The following is a 27,660-nucleotide window of genomic DNA, read 5'->3' as shown; positions in this document are numbered from 1 at the left end:
TGCTTTCTGAAGTTTGTTTTATTTGGCTGTGGGTGTAATGGAGGCTGCCAATGTAGCCGGATCACCACTTGGCAGTTGAACATCTGGATAGTATCTCCTTCCCGATTCAAATGGCACCACGAAACCAGAAATGTGACTCTCCAAAGCTTATTGCCTTTTGTGATAGTCATATAATGCAGTTCAGCTGTTAGGAGAGAGAAAGAGAAAATAAGAGATTCTGCATGAAAAGTGTCCTCCCTCTCTCGAATCCCCAGACCCAGGGAGGACTTTAGGGGTGCCACATATGTCCTTTGCTTCTTCCATAGTTCAAGGCAGGTGTTCAGCAGGTGCAGCTTGAACTGTGACCTAGAGAAGCAGCAATGGGAGAAGCTGCTTCTGTTTATTTTTCTGCCAGTCAGATGGGCACACAGCTTCTGTCAAGAGAAAAAGATAGCAACTCGGCTGACTCCCAGTCCTCCTGTTCCTCTGCTAACTCCTTATGCGTTTGGAGTTATTCCCTCACTAACTCCTTTTAATGATTTTTTTTTTAAAAAAAATATTATTATATTTATATAAAGGGATTTGAACCCTAGTTTCCCAAGTCCTAGTTTAGGACAATCGCCATTCTACCACACGGCCTCTCTGCTGTCATTCAGCAGCAACTAGACCTGTACAGTGGTACCTCGGGTTAAGTACTTAATTCGTTCCGGAGGTCCGTTCTTAACCTGAAACTGTTCTTAACCTGAAGCACCACTTTAGCTAATGGGGCCTCCCACTGCCGCTGCTCTGCCACTGCACGATATCTGTTCTCATCCTAAGGTAAAGTTCTTAACCTGAAGCACTATTTCTGAAGCACTAACTCCTTTTAATGTTTTTTTTTAATGATTATTATATTTATATAAAGGGATTTGAACCCTAGTTTCCCATGTCTTAGTTTAGCACAGTCGCCATTATACCACACGACCTCTGTGCTGTTTGTCATTCAGCAGCAACTAGACCTGTAAATAAACCACAATTTTAGACTTGCAATTGTATTTCAAATCACACTCCCCAAAAGCCCACTCCCAAGGGCTGGTTCTTAACATATGTTCATTCAGAAGCAATTCCAATTCAGCAGAGCTCCCACTTCTTCCACTACCAGAAATCGCTCTTTCATTCTTCCCCCCTCTGAATAGTGCAACTGTTATTTTTTAATACTTCTTTTTTAAAGGACAAATTGATCTTAAAAGGTCCTATAGGCAGAGTACAAAAAATGACAAGAGCTGATTCGGTAACGTTGTGGCCACAGTGAAGGAAATATCTAGTTAAAGAGTCAGTTAAGGGAGAAGCTGACGATGCTTTATAAGGGCCTTTGCCAACTTAGTGCTCTCCAGATGTTTTGGACTACATTTCCCATCAGCCCGAGGCAAGCAGGTATGGGGCGAAGCAGGGCCAGTGAGGGGACTGGCTTCTGTCTGTGGGATAACATATAACCAACATGCTTAACTCTAATTAATGCATGAAGGGGTTAAAACCATAGAGTAAGCTGTCCTGCCAGGTTTAGTTCACCTCGGGAGAGACTAGGCAAACATGTCTGTGTTCCCTCCGTCTACCTGAGAATCTCAACGTGTGAGTTGGTCTAACAGCCTATATTTCCACACTTCACCTCGCGGTACATTTAGTGATTTCAAATCTCTGCTGGGGTTCCCTCACCAAAGAGTGCTTGCCCCAAATCTGGATCTTAGCATCCAGGAATTCTCCTGTTTAATACTTACATTTTGTCTCCTGCACCTACACTCTCGGGGCCAGGTAGAAAGGTTTGAAAGATCACCTCCAGCTCTTGGGCCTGAGCATCCCCACTCCTGGCCAGTGCAATGCTTTTGGCAGTCGTGCTATCTTATTTCCCTGTCCAAATGGTGATATCAGTTCCAAAGAAAACAGCTAGTTTGGAAGCAGGCCTAGCAAATGATTTCCATTCCCTGTCCCATTGGGATCCATTCTTCTCACTGAGAACCAAGGAGTCCTAGTTCTTGGCTGCAACATAATCTAATAGGGAAGAACAGAACTGTCCATTCTTCTTCTTTCTCATTTCCCCCCAGTCTTAAATTAAGTTCTCCACATTTTTGCAGTGATTTGTGAATGATTATTGAATCCATGAAAATTCACCAGCATTTGGTGCATTTTTCTCCTAATATGCGTGTTATGTAAGATTAGCTGCAGTTCTCACTCAGGGCCACCAGTATGCAAATGAAGGATCGAGAACTGTCGCTCTCTGATTGGTTAGCTAGTTGGGAGTTGTTACTGTTACAAGTTAAAGGTAAAGGGACCCCTGACCATTAGGTCCAGTCGTGACCGACTCTGGGGTTGCGGCGCTCATCTCGCATTATTGGCCGAGGGAGCCGGCATACAGCTTCCGGGTCATGTGGCCAGCATGACTAAGCCGCTTCTGGCGAACTAGAGCAGCGCACGGAAACACTGTTTACCTTCCCGCCGGAGCGGTACCTATTTATCTACTTGCACTTTGATGTGCTTTTGAACTGCTAGGTGGGCAGGAGCAGGGACCGAGGAACGGGACTCACCCCGTCGCAGGGATTCGAACCGCCGACCTTCTGATCGGCAAGTCCTAGGCTCTGTTGTTTAACCCACAGTGCCACCCGTGTCCCTACTGTTACAAGTTACTTAGTATTATATAAAGCAGAAAGCTAGGCTGCACTGAGTCAGACTCCAGCAGCAGTTCTAACTGCTGTAATAAAGAGCTGTGAATCTAACAGAGCTGTGTCCTTCGTCCATCTTTCCCACTATTTAACAATGCGCATGTTTGTGTGCAGTTTTTACATTATATAGAGTTCCCCCTAATAAAATATATTTTTGAATGTTTTGCATGTACCCTTCCCCCATACACTTTCCCCTAATACAGTGGTACCTCTGATTAAGAACTTAATTCGTTCTGGAGGTCCGTTCCTAACCTGAAACTGTTCTTAACCTGAGGTACCACTTTAGCTAAGGGGGCCTCCCGCTGCTGCCGCGCTGTCACCGCGTGATTTCTGTTCTCATCCTGAGGTAAAGTTCTTAACCTGAGGTACTATTTCAGGGTTAGTGGAGTCTGTAACCTGAAGTGTTTGTAACCTGAGGTACCACTGTAATACATGCATTTCTGCCATCATTTTTTGTTTGGAGAACTGTGTTGCAAAATTCAGGCATGTATGGATCCTGACGGGTAGCTGTGTTTCAGTTTTGTGTGCATTGTTTCGGAAAGCGTGAATTTAAAGGAAAGCCTTTAAATGCAACCTGAGCTGAGTTCCTTCCCTATCCCTACAGTTACAGGAAGGGAACATTGCCCCAAACATTGGAGAACTGCTGCGTGTTATACCTGTTGTAGGTTTATGAGGCGGCGACAGGACGGGATCGTCTGTAGTCTACAGTAAAAGTGTTTGTGTTCCCGTTTTCATCGCTGATCAGGAATTCTGCATAAGGAGAACAGCAGTTCGACCTACAAAAGAAGACACAAGGCCGATAAACCAAAGATGAGAGGAAGGGAAGCTGTGATGGGCGTGTGATTCAGAGGTCATGGTCTCACGATATGCAAAAAACCCCACCCTATATACAAGAATGGGGAAATATTGGGAAATATTGTTAACATTAGTTGAAAAGAAAGCAAGCATTGTTGGCAGGGACATCCCGAAGGCCTTTAAGGAGGTATTCTTATATGCAACGGCCGCAGCTCGGAAGGAACAAGAAGCCCCGACAATAGCGGACTGGCATTACAAGCTACAAGAATTTGCTGAAATGGCACCGTTAACAAATACCTTGAAAGGCAATTCAAAACAAAAATTTATGGAAAAGTGGGATAGATATAAAACATATGTTCAAAAATACGGTACAGTGGTACCTCAGGTTAAGAACTTAATTCATTCTGGAGGTCCGTTCTTAACCTGAAACTGTTCTTAACCTGAAGCACCACTTTAGCTAATGGGGCCTTCTACTGCCGCAGAAGAGCACGATTTCTGTTCTCATCCTGAAGCAAAGTTCTTAATCTGAAGCATTATTTCTGGGTTAGCAGAGTCTGTAACCTGAAGTGTATGTAACCTGAAGCGTATGTAACACAAGGTACCACTGTAAAGGTTCGCTATCTATGCTAGCATTTGATTAGAGAAATAAGACTAAGAGCACATATTGATATAGGAATATTAGATAAAATGTAAAGAAATATACAATAATAAGAGTACATTCATTTGTAAAAAAGGAATATACAACGGGATAGACAGGAAGTCTAGTGTGTTGGTATGCATATGATTTGGGGGGGGATTGTTTTTGTTTTTTCTCTTTGTTCTTTTTTTTTGTTTCATTTTCTTTCTAGGTATATAAAATTTGTATATAATTTTTGTATACATGTTGGAAATTATATTATAAGTCCTCTAATGTAATATGACAACATTTACCAATGTAATATAAGAATGTTAACAAATAAATAAAATGCAAATAATAATAAAAAAGCAAGCAAGCAGAGGAAAACAGGAATCAGCCTCCGCTGTGGGGCTCCATGATCAGTGGTCATTTTCTGCACCATGCCATCAGATTTCTAGAAACCGGATATACATACTGATAGTGACAGATGACCTCCTTGCTGCCGTCAGTCCCCCGTGGGCTGCAGGATAGACCAGAAGGATTTGCACTGATTTGGACCGTGACAGCACTGTGATTATCCATTGCAGAGAACCTCATTTTCCAAATGTGCCGAGAGCAGGTAGGCTTGTGCTGGAATCTGGCTACACAAGGCATGTAAAGGTCTAGAAGCGCGTAGTTTGGTGGGATCTCATCTGTTTTCTGTTTGGATGGAGCACAGGTTGGTTAGGAAGAACCAAGAGTAGCCATCTGTAAAGACCACTTTCTGCTGGGAATTGGGTAGCCAACATGGTGCTCTCTTGGTGGACACACAACTCCTGACTATTGGCTGATGAGAATTATAGTCTGGAGGGCACCACGTTGGCAACCCTTGAACGGCAGATGGATCAATCAGTATATTGCTTGTCTATGTCAGTTTCACATGTGTTCATAAGTCCCATTTTCACATTAATGTGTGTGTGTGTTTTAAAAAAACAATCTGCATGCAAATTTGTATTTAACCATTATATATTTAAATACATGCATATATATATATATATATATATATATATATATATATGTTTATATATGCATATGTGTGTGTATGTTTAAATATAAATTTGCATGCAGGTTTTTATTAAAAACACACCCACACGGATTAAAAAGGGCTGATCACGGAAGAATTGATGCTTTTGAATTATGGTGCTGGAGGAGACTCTTGAGAGTCCCACGGAATGCAAGAAGATCAAACCTATCCATTCTGAAGGAAATCAGCCCTGAGTGCTCACTGGAAGGACAGATCGTGAAGCTGAGGCTCCAATGCTTTGGCCACCTCATGAGAAGAGAAGACTCCCTGGAAAAGACCCTGATGTTGGGAAAGATGGAGGGCACAAGGAGAAGGGGACGGCAGAGGACGAGATGGTTGGACAGTGTTCTCGAAGCTACCAGCATGAGTTTGACCAAACTGTGGGAGGCAGTGGAAGACAGGAGTGCCTGGCGTGCTCTGGTCCATGGGGTCACGGAGAGTCGGACACGGCTAAACGACTAAACAACAACATTTCTCAAAATGGGAGGCATTTAGGAATGTAAGAGAATTCTCACAATAATAGAAACGGGAGCGGAAACTGCAATCACTTATTTGTCCCATATCTGGAACAAAAACCAATCCAGCAAATAAGATTGGTATTCACTGCTGCTGTTGCTTTCAGTCCACACAAAAATATGTACTTGATTATGTCCCTCCCACAAACCCCCCAATTTGGATTGGATTGTGTTTCCTTTGCATTTTAAACGAATGGGGGTGGAATAACATGATGACAACATAACTTATGTAACCTGCAAAATTAATTACGCAGATTATGCAAGCTACATAATTTCACCTCAGCAGACTGAGAGACAAATAACATAATTTTGGGCAGTGGAAGATGAATTGCAGTGAGCAGGGCAGAACAGAAAACCATCTCTTTTTACATTCTTAGGCAGCAGGCAATTGTTCACTGACTATCATGTATTAGTGAATATCAACGTGGAGTGAGAACTCACCGTATCATTTTCAGAAATGACAGTGATGGGCAGTCTCAGGTAGTTTTGAGTTGCTGAGCTTTTAGCTGTGAACGTTGCGGTGCTGAAAGAACATTAGGTAATGATGAACAGAGTGCATTTTGGGGGGGGGGGGGTAAGGGGTGGCGCTGTGGGTTAAACCACAGAGCCTAGGACTTGCTGATCAGAAGGTCGGCGGTTCGAATCCCCGCGACGGGGTGAGCTCCCGTTGCTCGGTCCCTGCTCCTGCCAACATAGCAGTTCCAAAGCACGTCAAAGTGCAAGTAGATAAATGGGTACTGCTCTGGCGGGAAGGTAAACGGTGTTTCCGTGCGCTGCTCTGGTTCACCAGAAGCGGCTTAGTCATGCTGGCCACATGATCTGGAAGCTGTACGCCAGCTCCCTTGGCCAAGAAAGCGAGATGAACACTGCAACCCCAGAGTCGGTCATGACTGGACCTAATGGTCAGGGGTCCCTTTACCTTTACCTTAAGGAGTGTAGATGAGAAGGGGTAGTTCAGCATAGCTATCAACAACGTGGCAGCCTCCAGGTATTTTGGACCATAACTCTCCATGCTGGCTGTGGCGAATGGAGGTTGCAGCCATAAACATCTGGAGGGCCTTTCCTTGCCAAGGGAATCCACAAGTCTTTGCACCAGCTCCCCCCCCCCCCAGCCAGGTAAGAGCCATTGCTCATCAGCAGAGCATTCACTCTGCATGGGCGAAACCCTGGCATCTTCTGGCAGGGCTGGGAATATTTCCTGCCTGAAACCCAGGAGAGCCACCGTGGGTCAGGGCAGCCAGTATTGACCTGGACTGGCCATTGGCCTGACGATGTGTGAGGCAGCTTCCTATGGCCCTAAAGTGCATCAAGGGAAAAGCTGTGTCTCAGCAATAGAGCAGTTGCTTTGCATTCAGAAGGTCCCAGGCTCAATCATCTTCAGGTTGGGCTGGAAAAGAAACCTTGGAGATCTGCTGCCAGCCAGTGTAGCAATACTGAACTGGATGGACTGATGGTCTGATTTGGGATACAGCTGTCGGATTTGCGTTCGACTGAGCGACTCTTCCAGTTGAGTCCTCCGATGTGATTAATGACCTGAGCCTTTGATGAGGATCTAAGCACGTCCCCCCATTACACAGAGTATCCAGCATGCAGGGAAGGACGAGAAATATGAGCTACATCGCTATGCTTTATTTCTAGCTACGCAGACAGAAAAGAAATATACATGCTCTCTCTGTGAAAGCAGAGAGCAACTGGAAAACAAAGGAACAGAAAACCAGTAACATTACATCCATCTCCTGTCTTTCGTGAGACTTCCAACAGCCTGGAATCTCTGGTATGCAAAACAGAGTCTTGTGACTCCAAACACTGCACAGTGGCACAAACAGAAACCAACAACAGCAACCTGTAACCTGTTTGTGCCCATCTGTCAGGGAATATCTGAAGGGGACGAGATTGAAGAGGAACGGTGGCAGGGCCGGATTTAGGTTTGATGAGGCCCTAAGCTACTGAAGATAATGGGGCTATTTATATGTCCAGCTGTCCTTTGTCAACAACAAAGTGTCACTGTTTTTTTGTGTTGAATATATGCTATATGGTAATTTATGGACCTAACAGGTATCTAAAGCCATTTGCTCATGTTGCCATGCAACTGGTCCATGCAGAATGTAGGCACCCTATATACAGAAATGAGCAAACCAGTGATATTTTAGGGAGCAGGCCAGCAGGCGGGGCCCATTCCTTACGTCATAGGAGCCTACACAACACAAAACAGTGTTGCTGTATGTAGGTTTTGTTTTTGTTTTTTATCTTATATTTTGTAAATGTACATCCAGTTTTTTTCTTTAATTTTTTTGGGGGCCCCCAAGAGAGTGGGGCCCTAAGCTATAGCTTGTTTAGCTTATACATAAATGGTGGAGACCACCCCCCTTCTCCTGAAGCTTCAAGAGAAGAGGAAGGCAGTACAGTGGAACCTTGGTTCTCGAACTTAATCCGTTCCGGGAGTCCGTTTGATTCCTGAAACCATTCAAAAACCAAGGTGTGGCTTCTGATTGGCTGCAGGAGCTTCCTGCACTCAAGTGGAAGCCACACTGGACATTCGACTTCCGAAAAACGTTCGCAAACAAGAACACTTACTTCCAGGTTTGTGGCATTCGGGAGCTGATTTGTTTGACAACTAAGCCGTTCGAGAACCAAGGTAGCACCGTATTGAATAACAGCAGTGGTTTGAGGAAGGTCACAGCTCAGAGACAGGCAAACAGAAGAGTTGGGAGGTGTTGGGAGAAGGGGGGGGAGAGACAGAGACAGAGCAGCCAGCTGACACATTATCACTGGAGATGTTTCTGACCCCCCCTTCTCCCAGATCATGGCGTTCATTGAGAGTGCAAGAGCAAAGGAGTCACAGTCAATTAGCCCCTGTCAGCTCCTGTAAGGGGAAGAGCTGTTGCTAGGAAGGAAGCGGGGAGGAACTCAGTTGGAGCAACGCCATTATTGGGCGTCAGGCTGCATTCCTTTGTCTCTCGCTGTGATCACTGAATAAACTCATTTGTAAGGACTCTTCCTTGTTTTTCTCTGCTTCTTGCTGCTACTGGGGAGGGATAGAATTCCCTGAAGACTGACACCATCAAAGTTGGTCCGTCTTGAGCAGGGGTCAGCAAACTTTTTCAGCAGGGGGCCAGTCCACTGTCCCTCAGAACTTGTGGGGGGCCGGACTATATTTTTTGGGGGGGAAATGAACGAATTCCTATGCCCCACAAATAACCCAGAGATGCATTTTAAATAAAAGGACACATTCTACTCATGTAAAAACACGCTGATTCCTGGAACGTCTGTGGCTGGATTTAGAAGGAGATTGGGCTGGATCTGGCCCCCGGGCCTTAGTTTGCCTACCCATGGTCTTCAGACCCATGGTCTTCAGACTGCTTCCTGCCCATAGACCTCCCAAATGTTGGCACCTCGTCCATGGTCGCACTTCAACCTGCCACTCATATTCCAGACCATTACAGTGACGATGTCCTACCTGGAAGTAAAGCTGCTGTTCTTCAAAGGCGCCGTGAAGGTTGCCCTGAGGACGACGCTCTCTCCCGAATTTAGGAAACTTTCTGTTGGTGTAAAGCTCTCCAGGAAACCAAAGTCATCCCAGACTTTAAAGGAGAAGGCGGCAGCTGTCCCTTCGTTCACCACCATGACAGAGACCTCCAGGCTTTCGCCAGGTGCCATTGTGCCTGGATAGATAGGAGAACATGGGCAGGTACTGGCAGCTGGGCCTTGGCCCAGTATACTTGAAGGAGTGTCTCCAACCCCATCGTTCAGCCTGGGAGGACGCATTGGTTGTCAAACCATTCTGTAGCTATGTGAGGGGGGGAATAGGGGGCACCTAGCACCTCTCAGCACTTGGAAGGAGAGTCTCCACCCCCATCGTTCTGCCTGGATGCTGAGTTCCAGCTCCGAGGGCGTTCTGGCGGTTCCCTCCCTCCGAGAAGGGAGGTCGCAGGGAATCAGGCAGAGGGCCTTCTCGGTAGTGGCGCCCACCCTGTGGAACGCCCTTCCATCAGAAGCCAAGGAAATAAACAACTACCAGACTTTTAGAAGACATCTGAAGACAGCCCTGTTCAGGGAAGTTTTTAATGTGTGACATTTTAATCTTTGTCGGAAGATTTTTAATCTTTGTTGGAAGCCGCCCAGAGTTGCTGGGGAAACCCAGCCAGATGGGTGGGGTACAAATAATAAATTGGTATTCTTATTATTCTTATTATTATCACCAGCACCACCACCATCATCATCTCACCGTTGGAGGTGGCTGCTACTGGTCATGAGAGCTAATGCTTTGCCTCCATTGTTGGAGGCAGTCTGCCTTTGAATACCATACTCACTGTTTTGGTCTGGCACAGGTAGAATCTGCACGGACTCCGTGCTGATGGGGTAGCTGCTGACTCGCGAAAAGGGCAGATTCTCTGGAGACAGGCCTTCCACACTCAGCAGCGTGGTCTGGAAGGTAGAGGAGAGAGAAATATTGTTAAAGATATTTTAAAGCAGGGCAGGAGAACCTGTGGCCCTCCAGAAGTCATTGGACTACAGCTCCCCTCATACCCGACCATTTCTTTTCCTAGTAGTATCATATATATTGGACACAGGTGGTGCTGTGGTCTAAACCACAGAGCCTCTTGGGCTTGCCAATCAGAAGGTCGGCGGTTTGAATCCCCGCAACAGGGTGAGCTCCTGTTGTTCTGTCCCAGCTCCTGCCAACCTAGCAGTTCGAAAGCACGTCAAAGTGCAAGTAGATAAATAGGTACCACTCTGGCGGGAAGGTAAACGGCGTTTCTGTGCGCTGCTCTGGTTCGCCAGAAGTGGCTTAGTCATGCTGGCCACATGACCCGGAAAAATTGTCTGTGGACAAACACCGGCTCCCTCAGCCAGTAAAGCGAGATGAGCGTCACAACCCCAGAGTCGTTCATGACTGGACATAACGGTCAGGGGTCCCTTTACCTATTTATCATATATATGTATGTGTGTGTGTGTATAGGACCCCTGAATGGTTAAGTCCAGTCAAAGGCGACTATGAGGTTGAGGCGCTCATCTTGCTTTCAGGCTAAGGGAGCCAGCCTTAGTCTACAGACAGCTTTCTGGGTCATGTGACTAGCATGACTAAACCGCTACTGAGACACTGTGACGGAAACTAGAGCGCACGGAAATGCCGTTTACCTTCCTGCCGCAGCGGTACCTATTGATCTTCTTGCACTGGCGTGCTTTCGAACTGCTAGGTTGGCAGGAGCTGGGACAGAGCAACAGGAGTTCACCCCGTCACGGGGATTTGAACCTCCAACCTTCTGATCGGCAAGCCCAAGAGGCTCAGTGGTTTAGACCACAGTGCCACCCGTGTCCTGACATTTGTTTCTGGGTTAGTCCGGGAAGGTCTTGGTAGTAACATAGTAGGAGTACTGGAAAGCTGCATTTGGTTCTGCACCTGAGGTCCTGCCCTTGCCCAATGGTAGAGCCGGCCCTGCAACTGGCACCAGTCTTTAGCAAATGACATGAGGAAAGGGTACTTACCGGAGTGTGCAAGAAAACAGGGGCAATAGCCAGGACATTGCCAAGGGCATCAGAGGTCTGGTTCAAAGTGATGGAGTCTAGGGGGTTCCCCAATCCAGAGATAGGGACCAGGTGCTGGACCCGGGCACCTTTAGCACCACCCACCAGCCTCAGCGAGACAGTATAGTTGGAGCCTGGAACAAAGATGCAGGAAGTTAGAAGAACATCCTTGGAAATCTCCACCTATCACTTCAGTATCTCCACTGAGCTCATCCAGACCAAGGGTCACTGGGAGATAGTTGGACTATATGGAACTTGCCAAACTGACTGGGAGACGCTGAGACCATAGAGAAGAGACAGTGGAAGAAGATTGGAAGAAGTTTAAAGAATATTTGAAAAAATATGTTAATATTTAAATCTTAGAATAGCTTTGGAAGTGGATATAGGCTGTAGGGTTAGAAGTAGAAGAGAATAGAATAGTATTATTTGTCAGTGATAAAATGTGAAGATTTTTATGGTAAAACTAAGTGATAAAAAATGGTTAAAAATTATGATATATGAAACTGCTAAAGATGAGGTAAAATGAAAATCAGATAGGGGGGACTTGGGGAAGCTCACCTAACAATGTGTAGAAAAAATAAGGATAAGACAAGAATTCGTTTGCATTGTTTGTTTTTCTGTTTGTATTGTTTATTTGTGTTATAAAATGACTAATTTTTTGGGGGGGAAAAAGGATCACTGGGAGATAGCATCTCCCATGGGTGTTCCAGGAAGAACATCATGGCAAAGGGGGAGACCAACCTGTCCCCTACCCCCTTTTTATTAGATCGTGAGCCTGCAAACAGGGAACCTGCATAACGGGGATGAGAGGGGATGAGCAGGTTAAACCATAGCTCAATGTAATGCAGATGAACACCCAAAAATGAGTGCATGGGACATGGCAAACATGCTGCTAATGACAGGTTTGGGAGCGCCCTTAACAGACATGCCAGCTGCCCCCCCCCCAAGTTCTTAAGGTGGGGGCTGGGCCCCCTCAATATCGAGCAGTAACGTTGTGCATACTTAGGGCTGCCATATTTCAACTTTGGGCCAAAGTTGTTGAGCTTTGCAAAATCTGGCCCCCTCGCCAAAAATGAAGTTCTTGAGGAATATCGGGGAGTAAATAAACACTGGGTTGCCATTAGAGTTGCCATATTATTGCCATATTCCAAAAGGTGAAATCCAGACACAAAAGTTGTTGAGCTTTCATTGGCCAAAGTTGTTGAGTTTTTGAGCTATTTTTAATGAAAACCGCCAGAATCTACACTATTGACCTGAGTTGCCGTACATCTGGATTTTCCCGTACGTTTCAGCAATTTCCCCCAGGACGCTGTTTACAAGGGCTGAATCCTAGACGCATGCTACATTGACACATTGCGTGACGTCGGCCCCCTCAATAGCGGAGGAAGCCAGAGCCTCTGGCCTTTACTATCTGTACAACTCTTTAGGTGCTCTGTAAGCCTTAAACAGGGACATGGGTGGCACTGTGGGTTAAACCACAGAGCCTAGGGCTTGCCGATCAGAAGGTCAGCGGTTCGAATCCCCACAACCGGGTGAGCTCCTGTTGCTCAGTCCCTGCTCCTGCCAACCTAGCAGTTCGAAAGCACATCAAAGTGCAAGTAGATAAATAGGTACCACTCCGGCGGGAAGGTAAACGGTGTTTTCGTGCACTGTTCTCGGTCGCCAGAAGCGGCCTAGTCATGCTGGCCACATGACTCGGAAGCTGTACGCCGGCTCCTTTAGCCTTAAACCACAACATAAGATAATCCTGCCCACTTTATGGCTGCTTCAAATCCCCCCAAACGTACCTTTCACAGGTTTTCCCTGGACCGGAAGCACGTACTCTTTCTGCTTCTGCATAATCTGGTAGGATATGTCTAGCAAGCTCTTGCCCCCGATTTCCACCTCGTAGGAGCCGCTGGGAGACACAGTCACGGTCCACATGCCCCGCTCAGGGATGGGGGACACCTTCACAATCTTGTGGCTGGCTGTGTTGATCACTGTGTGAGTGGACGGTGAGACACCTGCCACAGGATGACACCAAGACAGACAAGGTTGCAGGAGGGGCAGAGCAGGGGTGGGGAATGTCAGGCCCGGTGGACAAATGCAGTCCTCCTTGTCTGTCCCTCTCCATGGTCAATAACCTCTCTTCTGGCCACACTCTTTACTGCCCCTGCTTCACACCCTCAATAAATGCAAGTTCTCCAAGCCCTGTTGAAGACTATGTACCGTGTTTTTCACTCTATAAGACGCACCAGACCACAAGATGCACCTAGTTTTTGGAGGAGGAAAACAAGAAAAAAAATATTCTGAATCTCAGAAGCCAGAACAGCAAGAGGGATCGCAGCGCAGTGAAAGCAACAATCCCTCTTGCTGTTCTGGCTTCTGGGATAGCTGTGCAGCCTGCATTCGCTCCATAAGACGCACACACATTTCCCCTTACTTTTTAGGAGGGAAAAAGTGAGTCTTATAGAGCAAAAAATACAGTATATTTGACTGGGAAGTATGCACATTCTCCATGAGGGCTGGTGAATGTGCACCACAGCTGGTTGTTATGCTCAACATACCTTCCCCTTAACATACATTTGTTGTATTATGCTTTGGGTGGGGGGTCCCCCCATGAAATAGGGAAAAATATGAATTAGTTAATAATAAAATAATAAAAATTAATTGATTAATAATAAAGAAAACCCTGCAGCAAACAAACATGAGTTCTTTAAAAAATAAATACAGTGTTATGTTCTTCTCCTCTCTCTCCTTTCTTTTTTTTTTTAACAAAATGATAATAATCCCCCCCCCCCAGGTTTCCCTTAAATCCAAAGAGCCAGTTTGATTTAAAGATCCCAGTATGATTCAGGTGGCTAGAGTGGCTAGAGCAGGCACCCTCAAACTCGGCCCTCCAGGTGTTTTGGGACTACAACTCCCATCATCCCTAACTAACAGGACCAGTGGTCAGGGATGGTGGGAATTGTAGTCCCAAAACGAACAGGTGGGCAGAGTTTGGGGATGCCTGGGCTAGAGTGTCAGACTTGCACTGGAGGCACTCAGGTTAAAAAACCCATTTGTGCACCTAGGTATTCCCTTTCTTGATGTCACAGGTTGTTGCTGGGGGTTGGGGCAGCTGTTGTCTCGTGGGACCACCGCCAGCCCCCAGAGTGGCTGGGGTAAATCCAGTCAGATGGGCGGGGTGTAAATAATAAAATTATTCTTATGGAATAAGACGTCCCTATTTTCTTCAGAGATATGTTGGAGGATATGCCTTCCTTGAGTACCCACCCCTCTTGCTTAAATGTTCTTGAACTCTGATCATGCCCCTCATTTCCCTGGACGGTTGATAGAGACGTAGGCCTGTGAATGTGTGTAGAAGCTCTCTTAACTGCACAAAGGTAACATTTACTGCCAGCGCTCTCCTCTCGCTTTGCCTGTCGCTGACGTGGGGTCCCTGGACGGTAGCCCAAAAGGAAACACAGCCCTCAGGCCGAAAGGTGTTCACCCTTATTTGTGTGGAGGATGAGATGGCAAACCACACAAGAGTCTCCACAATTTTCATTTCCCCCACCATACTTTTGCAGGAAAGCTCTCTGCTTCGTTTTGTGAACAAGCTGTACCTGAAGGTTGCCTCACGGTAATGGTGAAATCCAAAGAGTGTAAGCTCTTGACGGAGACTGTGATTTCTGTGAGGGTCTCATCCACAGGGAAGGAGCACTGAGACCCATCCAATTGCTTATGGGCCACCGTAACCGGGGCGGCATTCAGAGACAGCTCCATGATGCCCAAGACCTGGTCGAGTTCGCCTTTGGTGGTCTTCACATAGAAGCCTCCGGAATAAGCAGCTAGTTCTTCATAGATGTTAGCATAACTTCTCCCAGAAGCCTCTTCGGCAGCACCTGTGGAGAGGAAGGATGGAGTTTTTGTCTCAAAACCTGGCCTCCTCCTCTTCTATGTTCACAGGAGGAAAGGCAAACCACAGTGGGTGTTTTGGCAGCAGTTGCTTATAAGGTTCGCCTGTCTAATGCCAGTGTAATAGAAGAAGCAAAGATCACCAGTGTAGAAGCAATGATTCTTCAACATCAACTTCGCTGGACTGGTCATGTTGTGCAGATGCTTGATGATCGTGTTCCAAAGCAACTACTCTATTCCAAACTTAAAAATGGAAAGTGTAATGCTGGTGGTCAACAAAAGAGGTTTAAAGATTCTCTTGAAGCAAATCTTAAAAATTGTAGTATAAACACTGAAAACTGGGAAACACTGGCCTGTGAGCGCTCCAATTGGAGAACAGTCTTTACCAAAGGTGTCATGGGCTTCGAAGACACTCAAACTCAGGACGAGAAATGCGCTAAGAGGAAGGCACGTTTGGCAAACCCTCACTGTGATCAACTCCCACCTGGAAACCACTGTGGATCCAGAATTGGCCTCCACAGTCACTTATGGACTCATTGTTGAAACTGTGTTTATGGAAGACCATCATACTTGGCTACGAATGATCACCAGAGAAGAATTATATTGGCATAAGTCGGGAGGTGGGCCTGCTGATTTCTCAAGGATCCCATCCTTCTATTTGTGGAACACTCTCCCACCAATGAAAATGCCCTCTTTCTCATTGCTTGCCAAGAGCTATACATACTTCTGCGTTTCCGGCTAGAGCAATACCCTGTGAGAAGATAATTCACTTCAGACCCGGATGAATCAAGTAGGACCTGGACTTCATCTTTCAGGTGCTCATCTTTGGCTCCAGCATCAGTAAAGGTGTAGATCTTGGACCTTTGTGCAAGGAAGAGAACAAATCAGGAAGCTAACTAGAGTTTTCCATTTTGACCGAACCGATAGTTAATGCCTTCTGAAGAAGTCAGGATATCAAACGCTAGTTCAAAGTAGGTGTAATACCAAGGCATGTTCCAAAGCGAATAGAGAGAGCGGTTTTTCTACCCGTTGGAGGGGTCCCACCCTGATACCAGAACAAGAGGCCATCAAACAAAGCTGAGCGTTGGGGCATGAAGGACTTCTTCATGCTGTGCATAGCTAAACCATGGAATTCTCTACAACAAAGAGGTAGTGTTCAAAGGAGATTAGAGAAATTCCTGAGGCTATTGGAGGCTGATAGCAGTGATTCAGGATCAGAGGAAGGGCTAATGCGCCCATGTCTTGTGTCTGGACTTCCCATAGTTCAGCAGTGAGATGCTGGACTAGATCGGCCTCTGGTCTGATCCAGTGGACCTCTTCTTATGTTCTAGAGGTTAATGGGAAATTAACTGGTTCATTTTCTGGTTCACATAAAGGGGATATGCGCATGTTCATGAGGCTTCTTCCGACCCCAGCTTATTTAATGGAGATATGATTGTTGGAACATGGCCACTCAATACATACTTGTTGTTGGGGGCAGGTGGGGTAGGACTGGAGTTTTGAAGGCTTAACTGGTGGTGGTGGGGATTTGAAAGAATAGAGGTGACCACAAGGAGATGACCTGGGAAGAAGTTCCAGGTCGCAAGGGAGAATGAGTGGAGTGACTTCTAGGTACTCAAGCAAAGGTACTAGGAATGGAGGAATGAAGGTAACGGGAATATTTATGTTAGGAATAAGGCGGGAAAGGCCAGGTCTATTACCTTGGCAAGCTGTGCTCCAAAACCAACTTCAGGCCACTCAAAGACATCTCTGGGCAGTCACCGCCACCTGTAGGTCTGAGGTTAGAGATCAAGGTCTTAAGCTCTTCCACATCCTGAGTCACTTGGACTGGGCCAACATCTGCAGGGATAGATATGAGAGGGACTGAGTATCTGCAATGGAGAGCTGGCAGGCAGAGACATACCTTAAGCTGGGTCACGTAGGGTATGTCATTTTTTGGGGTGAAACTTACTTTCGGCAAATTTCTTCAACAAGGGGTCTTAAAATACGGGTTTTTTGGATGTGTGTGTGTGAGAAGAATTCAAACCTGATATTATTTTTGTGATTAGTCAATGTTTGCTTGGTCAATTTACCGTATTTTTCGCTCTATAGGACGCACTTTTTCCCCTCCAAAAATTAAGGGGAATGTGTGTGCGTCCTATGGAGCAAATGCAGGCTCCTTGGCTTCAGCAATAGCAACGCGAAGCCTCTGAAGCGCAGAGGGAGCACTCCCTCTGCACTCCGGAGGCTTCACGTTGTTTTCGCTGAAGCCTGGAGAGCGAGAGGGGTCGGTGCGCACCGACCCTTCTCGCTCTCCAAGCTTCAGGGACAGCTGCCTGAAGCCTCCGGAGTGCAGTGGGTGGTCCCGCTGTGCTTCGAAGGCTTTGGGTACTTTTTGCTGAAGCCAGGAGAGCAAGACTCTCCTGGCTTCAGCAGAGAGGGAGAGCTGCGCAGCACCCCTTCAGCCAAACAGGAGGAGAAATGGAAGGGGCTCTGTTTCTCCTGCCGCTTCGCTGAAGGGGTGCTGAGCAGAGAGGGGGAGAATCTTTTTTTCTTGTTCTCCCCCTCTAAAACAAGGTGCGTCCTATAGAGCGAAAAATATGGTACGTCTAGTGAAGAAGGACATAAATTGCTTTGCGGAAACCACAGAATTCTAATGCCAGGTAATGCTACATAACAACAACAAAGCGTGTTGCGGTGGGGGCTGCCAGGACACTCCAAAGTTGGGGGCGGGCTAACTGATCGTTGGCCACTGATGCGATTCGGGCTTCCCTTGTTGTTGGGAAGAAATTAATGTTGCCATTTATTGATTGACAGCCAGAAGTGCTAAAACTCCTTGCACGAGGCTAGGACTTCCTCTTTTCGCCCGTGCAGCGGATTGCCCGTCCCTCCCTCCCTAGAATAGGGTTGTTCGCTTTGACCTTGCTATGCCTGTCATGGGGTCGTCTGCTTTGGAGCGGGGGCCTGGTAGGAATTTTGTCCATCTGGCTGATTGGCTGGGGCCATTTGGTTTTTGCCTACTGCATAGCAAATCGTCACAACTTGTAAGGTTGCGGTTAGGCACTGGTTTATGGTTTGGTTGGTTGAGGGGCATGGATTGGCTGTGCCTGCCCCTCTAATGCTGCTGCTGCAAGGGATTCCGTTAAAGGAATTGGGGGCTAACTATTGCTTGTCCACTCTATCAAGGGGGCTCGGGCCATAGCAATGAGCTCCTGGTTTCATTTGGGGTGAGGGCAGGTTCCCTGCTCCACGTAACCCCCAAGTGTATTCCCCCATTCTGACTTTCGCATCGTGCGGAATGTCAGTCTGTCCCCCGTGGTGGGGGCAGATAGTCGCAACCAATGCCTAAGCAACCACTCACAAATTTGTATTTTAATAAAGTTGTGGCCAAAATTATGCCAAAAACCTTAAACAAAAATTCTGTGTGATGTGTGAGTTATTGGGGTGGACCTGGGGACCTCGACACGCAACAAACAACACACAATATAAATACACAATATATAAACTGCAAGTACTTGGCAGTCATTTTTAACTATTCCTATGCAATTTTACACTTTATACCAAGCGGAACAGAATTATGGGAATGACCATTTTGTGTGCAACCAAGGCATGCGTGACCATTTATGGTCCTGGAATGGGGCAGGGAGGGGGCAGAATGGGGTGGGGTGGGCTTACGCTGCACCGACATGCATGATGACCCAGAACGTAACCCCCACACAAATGGGGGAGTTGCCTGTATATTAATTTAACCAAAATATCATTTGAAGTCACTTAAGAAAAGAACAGGTGAGCAACAATGTTATTTGGATTCTCCGAAAAGAAGCAGAGCAAAGGAAGGCAGGCAATTTCAGACTAAGCGGACTTGGCGTGGGAAGAACCAGCTCTGCCTTTTTGCCCTCTCACCTGGATCGTTGAAAGGAACAAGAATGTAGTTAAAGGGTTTATCCGGGGAGCTGGAAAATTCCTGGAGGAGGTTGTTGCAGGTGGTTATGACATGGTGGATATCCTCCGACATGCTGCCAGTTGTGTCTATTACAAAGGTGAGCGAATAGCCTTCCAAGTTGAAAAACCTCTTAAAGGTATCACTGCCCACCTGGTCCAGCAGGCCGTACCCTGAAAAAAACAAAAACCCACAACGGAGGAAAAACAGGTTATGCCTATACACTTTTCCTTAAAAGATAAAGGTAAAGGGACCCCTGACCATTAGGTCCAGTCGTGGCTGACTCTGGGGTTGCGGCACTCATCTCGCTTTATTGGCTGAGGGAGCCGGCGTACAGCTTCCGGGTCATGTGGCCAGCATGACTAAGCCGCTTCTGGCGAACCGGAGCAGCGCATGGAAACGCTGTTTACCTTCCCGCCGGAATGGTACCTATTTATCTACTTGCACTTTGACATGCTTTCGAACTGCTAGGTTGGCAGGAGCAGGGACTGAGCAACGGGAGCTCACCCCGACGCGGGGATTGTGGTTTAACCCATAGTGCCACCCACGTCCCTTGCACTTTTCCATAGGGCCTCCCTATTTTCACTGGACAATACCTTGTCTCAGAGTGGTATGGTGGATGGTGACATGGCCTTTATGGGCAAAAGAACAAAAGCGATAGGTCCAGGGTGAGGAATCGGTCCATGGGCCTATTTGTTTGTTTATCTATTTCACACCCTTCACCATAAGGTCTCAGGGCAAGTCACAACAGTTTAAAACGCTACGCGAAGAAACAGTTTAAAACAATTACAGGAACAAGGTGGTGTCTAATGATCCATGTCTATATCATGTGTCACAAGCGTGCCTTCAGAGCACAACAAACACCATAAGATGAAGGGAGTCCCATAATTTAGTGACAGCCACAGCCAAAACAAATCACAAGAGCTAAAACCACCACAAGGGTTGCAACTATATCAAGGTCATAAAAGGCCTGGAAGAAGAAAAAGGTCTTATTTATCCCTGTGCTGAAAGGTCAATGAACCATACCATCTCCTACAAAGAAGTCCCTTGTGGCTTGTATGGCCAGTTCAGCTGCTTGTTGATGCAACTGATAGTGCGGGGAGAGCCGGGGGTCAGTTGTCTCCTTGTTGATCCCCCCTGTGGTAGGGAACATTTCGGCCGGGTCATTTCTTCCGCCATGTCCACATTTGCCTACAGAGAGAATATAGGAAAGAGAATGGAGGACGCATAAGTGAGAGCCAGTGTGGTGTAGTGGTGAAGAGCAGTGGACTCGTAATCTGGGGAACTGGGTTCGCGTCTCCGCTCCTCCACATGCAGCTGCTGGGTGACCTTGGGCCAGTCACACTTCTCTGAAGTCTCTCAGCCCCACTCACCTCACAGAGTGGTTGTTGTGGGGAAGGAAGGGAAAGGAGAATGTGAGTCGCTTTGAGACTCCTTCGGGTGGTGATAAAGCGGGATATCAAATCCAAACTCTTCTTCTTCATAAGAGCCAGTGCAGCGTAATAGTTAGAGTGTTGGACTATGACCTGGGAGAGCAGGGTTCGAATCCTTACTCAGTCATGAAGCTCACTGGGTGACCTTGGACCAGCCAATATCTCTCAGCCTAGTCTACCTCACAGGGTTGCTGTGAGAATGAAATGGGGAAGAGGAGAACCAGGTACGCTATCTTGAGATCCTTGTAAAATAAAGGTGATATATAAATGTAAAGGAGGAGGAGGAGGAGGAGGAGGAGGAGGAGGAGGAGGAGGAGAAGAAGAAGAAGAAGAAGAAGAAGAAGAAGAAGAAGAAGAAGAAGAAGAAGAAGAAGAAGAAGAAGAATTGCTAGGCTGGATCATTTAAGTTAACATATTGAGGTTGAATCCTGACAAGACAGAAGTACTGTTTTGGGGGGACAGAAGGCGGGCAGGTGTGGATGACTCCCTGGTCCTGAATGGGATAACTGTGCCCCTGAATGACCAGGTGCGCAGCCTGGGAGTCATTTTGGACTCACAGCTGTCCATGGAGGTGCAGGTCAATTCTGTGTCCAGGGCGGCTGTCTACCAGCTCCATCTGGTATGCAGGCTGAGACCCTACCTGCTCGCAGACTGTCTCGCCAGAGTGGTGCATGCTCTAGTTATCTCTCGCTTGGACTACTGCAATGCGCTCTATGTGGGGCTACCTTTGAAGGTGACCTGGAAACTACAACTAATCCAGAATGTGGCAGCTAGACTGGTGACTGGGAGCAGCCCCCAAGACCATATAACACCAGTCTTGAAAGAACTACACTGGCTCCCAGTACGTTTCCGAGCACAATTCAAAGTGTTGGTGCTGACCTTTAAAGCCCTAAATGGCCTCGGTCCAGTATAACTGAAGGAGCATCTCCACCCCCATCGTTCAGCCTGGACACTGAGGTCCAGCACTGAGGGCCTTCTGGCGGTTCCCTCACTGCGAGAAGCCAAGTTACAGGGAATCAGGCAGAGGGCCTTCTCGGTAGTGGCACCCACCCTGTGGAACACCCTCCCACCAGATGTCAAAGAGAAAAACAACTACCAGACTTTTAGAAGACATCTGAAGGCAGCCCTGTTTAGGGAAGCTTTTAATGTTTAATAGGTTATTGTATTTTAGTGTCTTGTTGGAAGCCACCCAGAGTGGCTGGGGAAACCCAGCCAGATGGGTGGGATATAAATTATTATTATAATTATTATTAGTTAGGGAAACACAGTTGTGAGGGTCATCAGCTTCAGTTATGGGAACGAGGTGGACATTTTAGTCTTCACATCAGTGGTGGGGAATCCGTGGCTCTCCAGAAGTTGTTGCTGGACACAAGCCTTGACCACTGGCCATGCTGACTGGGCGGCAAGCAAACTCCTTTAGCCAGGGAGTCACCACCAAGAAGTCCTTGTCTCTTAGTCAGCATGTAGGAGGTAGGTGCAGACATGCAATGAACTCAGAAGTCGCCTTTCTTGTGTCCACCTGTCCTCCATACATTTTTCAATGGCATGAAAAGAAAATCACTGGCCTTACCTTTTGGTTTACGCCTGCATGATGCTGACAACTTGTACCCGCTTGTCAGCAGGTCGTTCACTAGGATGTTTCCATCGCACACAAACTGGTTGCTGTTAAACAGAGAACGTGGAAGTTGGAAAATGCACTGCTTAGAAATAAGTTTACCATTTGAAGGGTGCTCCCCACTTACACAATTTTCACTTATGCGCCAGGGGCACTCTGAGGTGCTACGGAGCAAGACAAATCAGTGGCACTCCTCTGTTGTTTTCTGCCTGCACAGCCACAATAGAACAACAGCTGTTTCTCCCTCTCAACCATCACCTATGGGTGCCCATGGGTTCTTACCTTGCATCTTTGCTGCAGTCGCGGCAGGTTTCCTTAGAAGCGGGAGCAACAGGGAAAGCAGGACTGGCTGGGTTTACTGTAGGGCAAACATAACGGGAGGAAAAAAAAACTATTTTAGTCTGGGTACATACCATACGGGGACGCAGGTGGCACTGTGGGTTAAAGGTCGGGAGTTTGAATCCCCGCGACGGGTGAGCTCCCGTTGCTCGGTCCCTGCTCCTGCCAACCTAGCAGTTCGAAAGCACGTCAAAGTGCAAGTAGATCAATAGGTACCGCTCCGGCGGGAAGGTAAACAGCATTTCCGTGCGCTGCTCTGGTTCACCAGAAGCGGCTTAGTCATGCTGGCCACATGACCCGGAAGCTGTATGCCAGCTCCCTCAGCCAATAAAGCGAGATGAGCGCTGTTATGTACTGAAGTTCTCACCCTGGGCCAGCAGGGATATACTATAGATAGTTATGCAAATAAGGGATCGAAAGTGACGTTCAGTGATTGGATAGTTTTAGAAAATTGTTACAGTTACGTTGTACTGGAGCTCTATATCGGCCACGACTGAACCTAATGGTCAGGGGTCCCTTTACCTTTACCTTTACATACCATACATTCAAAGCACATGTGTGTCTCCCTCCCAAAATGAATATTGGGAACTGTAGTTTGCCAAGGGCGCTGGGAGTTGTAGCTCTGTGGTGAGTAAACTACAGTTCTCAGGAATCTTTGGAGAGGGGGAATGTGCTTTAAATATATGGTGGGTACACAGCTTTAGACTCCGCTGAATTCCATGTAAACCTGACAATCGGCAGCTCAGGCAGGTTTATGATGATTCTGTATGGTGATCTGAGAGCATGAGTGGAAAAAAGGGATGTCCGTTTTAAAAACCAGGTAGATAAAAAAAATGCAAAAGGTGATTTGGATCAGTCTTGCAGATCCCCACCGACTCTCTTGAATGTATTTGCCTAGTTTTGCATATGATCAAGCTCACTCATCCAGTCAGGGACAAATAAAGTTATGAAAGGATGCAAAAAATGAGGAATTCTACCATAATTGCAAGAAACTCTTTATTTTTAAACAAATGATCTATATAATAAAAAATATGCAATTGGAGATATTTATATTAGGATGCAATGAAACCTCTCAAATGAGTTGATATTGGATTTCTTATACTGATTATGGATAGCATTGTTTGGGGACCTGGAATGCAAATGGATTGCATGCTTCTATATTTCTTTGAAGTAATACAGTCGTACCTTGGTTGTCAAACGCCTTGGTATTCGTACCTTTCGCCTCCCGAACGATCGAAACCCGGAAGTGAGTGTTTTGGTTTTTGAACGCTTTGTTGGAAGCCAAATGTCTGATGGGGCTTCCGCAGCTTCTGATTGGCTGCAGGAACTTCCTGCAGCCAATCGGAAGCCGCGCTTTGGTTTACAAACGTTTTGGAAGTCGAACGGTCTTCCGGAACGGCTTCCAAGGTACTGCTGTACTTCTTATGTTTAACTTTGAAAACAAGAGAGGGTTTTCAGATCCATTTTGACTTACAGAGGTGATCGTATGTTCCACCTTTCCCCAGCTCAGGCCAGTTGGTGTTACTGTAGAATTGTTGAAGGATGTGCAGAGCTTGTCCAGCACTTTGTCGAGCCGATTCCAAATCTGATGAACTCACAGGTTCCTTTAAGCTACTTAGCATGGAGTCCCTCAGGTTTCGCATCTGCGTTATACCTGGGAATAGATAACACAGGGGAACTTTTTATATCCCTGTTCCTCCTCTGAATTCCTCCTCCTCTGAACTCTTAACTTCTAAACTGGAGAAATGTCAAGTCTCAAGCCTAACTGGAAGCCATGTACTCTTCCCTGGAATGAATTTCTCCAGGGATTCTCCAGGTATGGTTAGATTCCAGCTCCCATGGCACTGTGGTCTAAACCACTGCGCCTCTTGGGCTTGCTGATGAGAAGGTCAGCGGTTCGAATCCCCGCGACGGGGTGAGCTCCCGTTGCTCTGTCCCAGCTCCTGCCAACCTGGCAGTTCGAAAGCATACCAGTGCAAGTAGATAAATAGGTACCACTCTGGCGGGAAGGTAAACACCATTTCCGTGCGCTCTGGCTTCCATCACGGTGTCCCGTTGCACCAGAAGCGCTTTAGTCATGCTGGCCACATGACCCAGAAAGCTGTCTGCGGACAAACACTGGCACTCTTGGCCTGAAGGTGAGATAAGCGCCACAACCCCATAGTTGCATTTGACTGGATTTAAGCGTCCAGGGGTCCTTTACCTTTTTACCTTTTTGTTTTTATGTGTTACAAGCCTCCCAGAGTGGTTGGGGGAACCCAGCCAGATGGGCAGGGTATAAATGATAAAATTCTTGTTGTTGCTGTTACTGGAGATGATAATATCCAGAACATCTGGAGGGCCAGAAGCTTCCTAACCTGAGTTAGGCAAACCAAATCTTCTGTAAGTAGTGGCCTGTTAACCTTAAGAAGCATCTCCACCTCCATCACTCAACCCGAACACTGAGTGGGCCTTTGCAGTAGTGGCACCCTCCCTGTGGAACGCCCTCCCGTCAGATGTCAAGGAGATAAAGAACTACACAACTTTTAGATGACATCTGAAGGCAGCCCTATACAGTGGTACCTCGGGTTAAGAACTTAATTCATTCTGGAGGTCCGTTCTTAAACTGAAACTGTTCTTAACCTGAGGTACCACCATAGCTAATGGGGCCTCCCGCTGCTGCTGCGCCACCGGAGCACGATTTCTGTTCCCATCCTGAGGTAAAGTTCTTAACCTGAGGTACTATTTCTGGGTTAGCATAGACTGTAACGTGAAGCGTCTGTAACCCGAGGTACCACTGTATAGGGATGTTTTTAATGCTTGATGTTTTACTATGTTTTTCTATGTGCTGTAAGCCGCCCAGAGTGGCTGGTGAAATCAGGCAGAAGGGTGGGGAATAATAATAATAATAATAATAATAATAATAATAATAATAATATACGGATAAACTAAGCATGAGCTCTAAAAATATGGACTGTTGTAGGTAACGTGGCTAATTAAAAACCTTTCACCTGTGCTAGCAAGTAGTTCAGTGTTTCTCTTAAAGCAACAACAATTCCCCACATCACCCCATACGCTGCTCCACCCCCCCTCTCCCCCAGGGCACTTACTTGGGGCAATCTTTTCACAGTGGAAGAAGTAGTTACTGTTTTCAGCATAGTTGACCTCCACTTGATTATTTGCAGAGATGAGTTCCTGTATGGCTTTGACTAATCGATTGGGAGAGACGTCAGCTGTGCGAGAAAAAAAGGGGACAGGTGTCAAAAAAGCTTACCATATTTACCGGTATGTATGCTACTACTGCAGGGACGCAGGTGGCGCTGTGGGTTAAAGCCTCAGCGCCTAGGACTTGCCGATCGAAAGGTCGGCGGTTCGAATCCCTGCGGCGGGGTGCGCTCCCGTTGCTCAGTCCCAGCGCCTGCCAACCTAGCAGTTCGAAAGCACCTCCGGGTGCAAGTACATAAATAGGGACCGCTTACCAGCGGGAAGGTAAACGGCGTTTCCGTGTGCGGCTCTGGCTCGCCAGAGCAGCGATGTCACGCTGGCCACGTGACCCGGAAGTGTCTCCGGACAGCGCTGGCCCCTGGCCTCTTAAGTGAGATGGGCGCACAACCCCAGAGTCTGTCAAGACTGGCCCGTACGGGCAGGGGTACCTTTACCTTTACCTTTATGCTACTACTGCAGGGACGCGGGTGGTGCTGTGGGTTAAACCACACAGCCTAGGACTTGCTGATCAGAAGGTCGGCAGTTCGAATCCCTGCGACAGGGTGAGCTCCCGTTGCTCGGTCCCTGCTCCTGCCAACCTAGCAGTTCGAAAGCACGTCAAAGTGCAAGTAGACAAATAGGTACCACTCCAGCGGGAAGGTAAATGGCGTTTCCATGCGCTGCTCTGGTTTGCCAGAAGCGGCTTAGTCATGCTGGCCACATGACCCAGAAGCCGTACGCCGGCTCCCTCGGCCAATAAAGCGAGATGAGCGCCGGAACCCCAGAGTTGGCCACGACTGGACCTAATGGTCAGGGATCCCTTTACCCTTTTTATACTACAACTGCAGCCCATGTTTTGTTAGCCCCAAAATGGAAAACGAGTGAGGTCCGAATTGGAGAAGAATGACAACTTAAATTGACAGAATAAGCACAACTCTCAGACTTAACATATAGAATAAGAGAACAAGAAGAACATACGCTCAAAGAATATTGGAAAACGTTTATTGAATATATGGGAAACAGTTGTGTACACAGCGGAAAATGCTGGCAGCATGAAGATAAATTCAACAGTATAAACAAGTTTTGAAGGATGCAATAACAGAATACTGAATGGTGTAGTTTTTGTAAAACATGCAAGGATTTATGATATGCAAAACGAACCATGGGAAGAGAAGAAGGGAAGCCATTGATGTCTTAAGGACGTAAAACGAGTACTTTAAATTGCAAAATGGAAAATTTAATAAACAACTACTGTATTTTTCGCTCTATAAGACGCACCAGACCACAAGACGCACCTAGTTTTCGGAGGAGGAAAACAAGAAAAAAAATATTCTGAATCTCAGAAGCCAGAACAGCAAGAGGGATCGCTGCACAGTGAAAGCAGCAATCGCTCTTGATGTTCTGGCTTGTGGGATAGCTGCGCAGCCTGCATTCGCTCCATAAGACGCACACACATTTCCCCTTACTTTTCACGAGGGAAAAAGTGAGTCTTATAGAGCAAAAAATACGGTATATATAAAGAAAATGAAAACGGGGACAGATTGCGTGACTGGTTTTCGAACCTTGAAATCCGTACATAAAAATGGAAGGGCTTTTTTAAAACAGCCCCAGCACCGACTTATGCAAAAGTTGGGGTGGGCAAGCTGCGTCCCCTCCAGGCGCTTGTGAACCTCAGCCTAATTTCATGTGGGTGGTAAGGAGCTGGGGGGGGGCGACAAGTGAAAAGAGGCGGCGGAGATATAGAAAAGGAGGTTTTGTGCAGGAATAGGCTGAGCAGAAGCAATCCTTCTAGTTCTAGTCTTCACACTCCTGTTTCCCAAGCCTACCTTTGAAAAAGGCCCTGAACAGTTCAGTCGCCGTCAGAGATTTCATGTTTTCCAGCTCTCCCGGGGCCATGGGAGATCTTCCAGGCAGTGGGTTCGTCTCCATGTAATGGGCAACAGCCCGCAGGACCCCTTTTTCCGTGATGTCTGCATCTGTGAAGACTGTCGAATCGATGCCCCCCGATTCGTGGTTGGGGAGGAACCCGCTCACGGTGCCCAGGCAGAGGAGCACAGGGATGCCCACGGAAAGCAACATGCTTTGCAGCAGGGGCAGAAAAGAGA

The 27,660-nt window shown here is 47.0% G+C and overlaps 1 protein-coding gene across 1 annotated transcript; it reads right to left on the bottom strand.

Moving 5' to 3' along the window:
• On the bottom strand, positions 1–27,660 carry LOC309364394 (von Willebrand factor A domain-containing protein 7-like). The gene is made up of 18 exons (XM_081901580.1): positions 27,382–27,660; positions 25,462–25,584; positions 23,847–24,026; positions 22,316–22,391; positions 21,989–22,080; positions 20,012–20,176; positions 18,949–19,158; positions 16,767–16,905; positions 15,791–15,927; positions 14,775–15,053; positions 12,975–13,190; positions 11,149–11,321; positions 9,972–10,086; positions 9,119–9,323; positions 6,103–6,184; positions 4,559–4,782; positions 3,329–3,448; positions 1–184 (listed from the first exon to the last, which is right to left on the bottom strand). Exons 1-17 carry the CDS (start codon positions 27,632–27,634, stop codon positions 3,340–3,342), a joined length of 2,778 nt encoding a protein of 925 aa, XP_081757706.1. The 5' UTR covers positions 27,635–27,660; the 3' UTR covers positions 1–184; positions 3,329–3,339.

Source organism: Podarcis melisellensis (assembly GCF_964234715.1).
Source record: "Podarcis melisellensis genome assembly, chromosome: 2".
Lineage (NCBI taxonomy): Eukaryota > Metazoa > Chordata > Lepidosauria > Squamata > Lacertidae > Podarcis > Podarcis melisellensis.
The sequence above is the reverse complement of the archived record's forward strand: the minus strand, read 5'-3'. Positions and strand labels throughout refer to the sequence as shown.

Excerpts from the sequence above, each read along its gene's own strand:
- LOC309364394 (XM_081901580.1), bottom strand. The coding sequence starts at position 27,634 with ATGTTGCTTTCCGTGGGCATCCCTGTGCTCCTCTGCCTGGGCACCGTG. Across the intron at positions 22,392-23,846 it reads TGGAACATACGATCACCTCT|TAAACCCAGCCAGTCCTGCT; the intron begins GTAAGTCAAAAT and ends TTTGCCCTACAG. Across the intron at positions 15,054-15,790 it reads CTCTAGCCGGAAACGCAGAA|GTGCTGCCGAAGAGGCTTCT; the intron begins GTATGTATAGCT and ends TCCTCTCCACAG.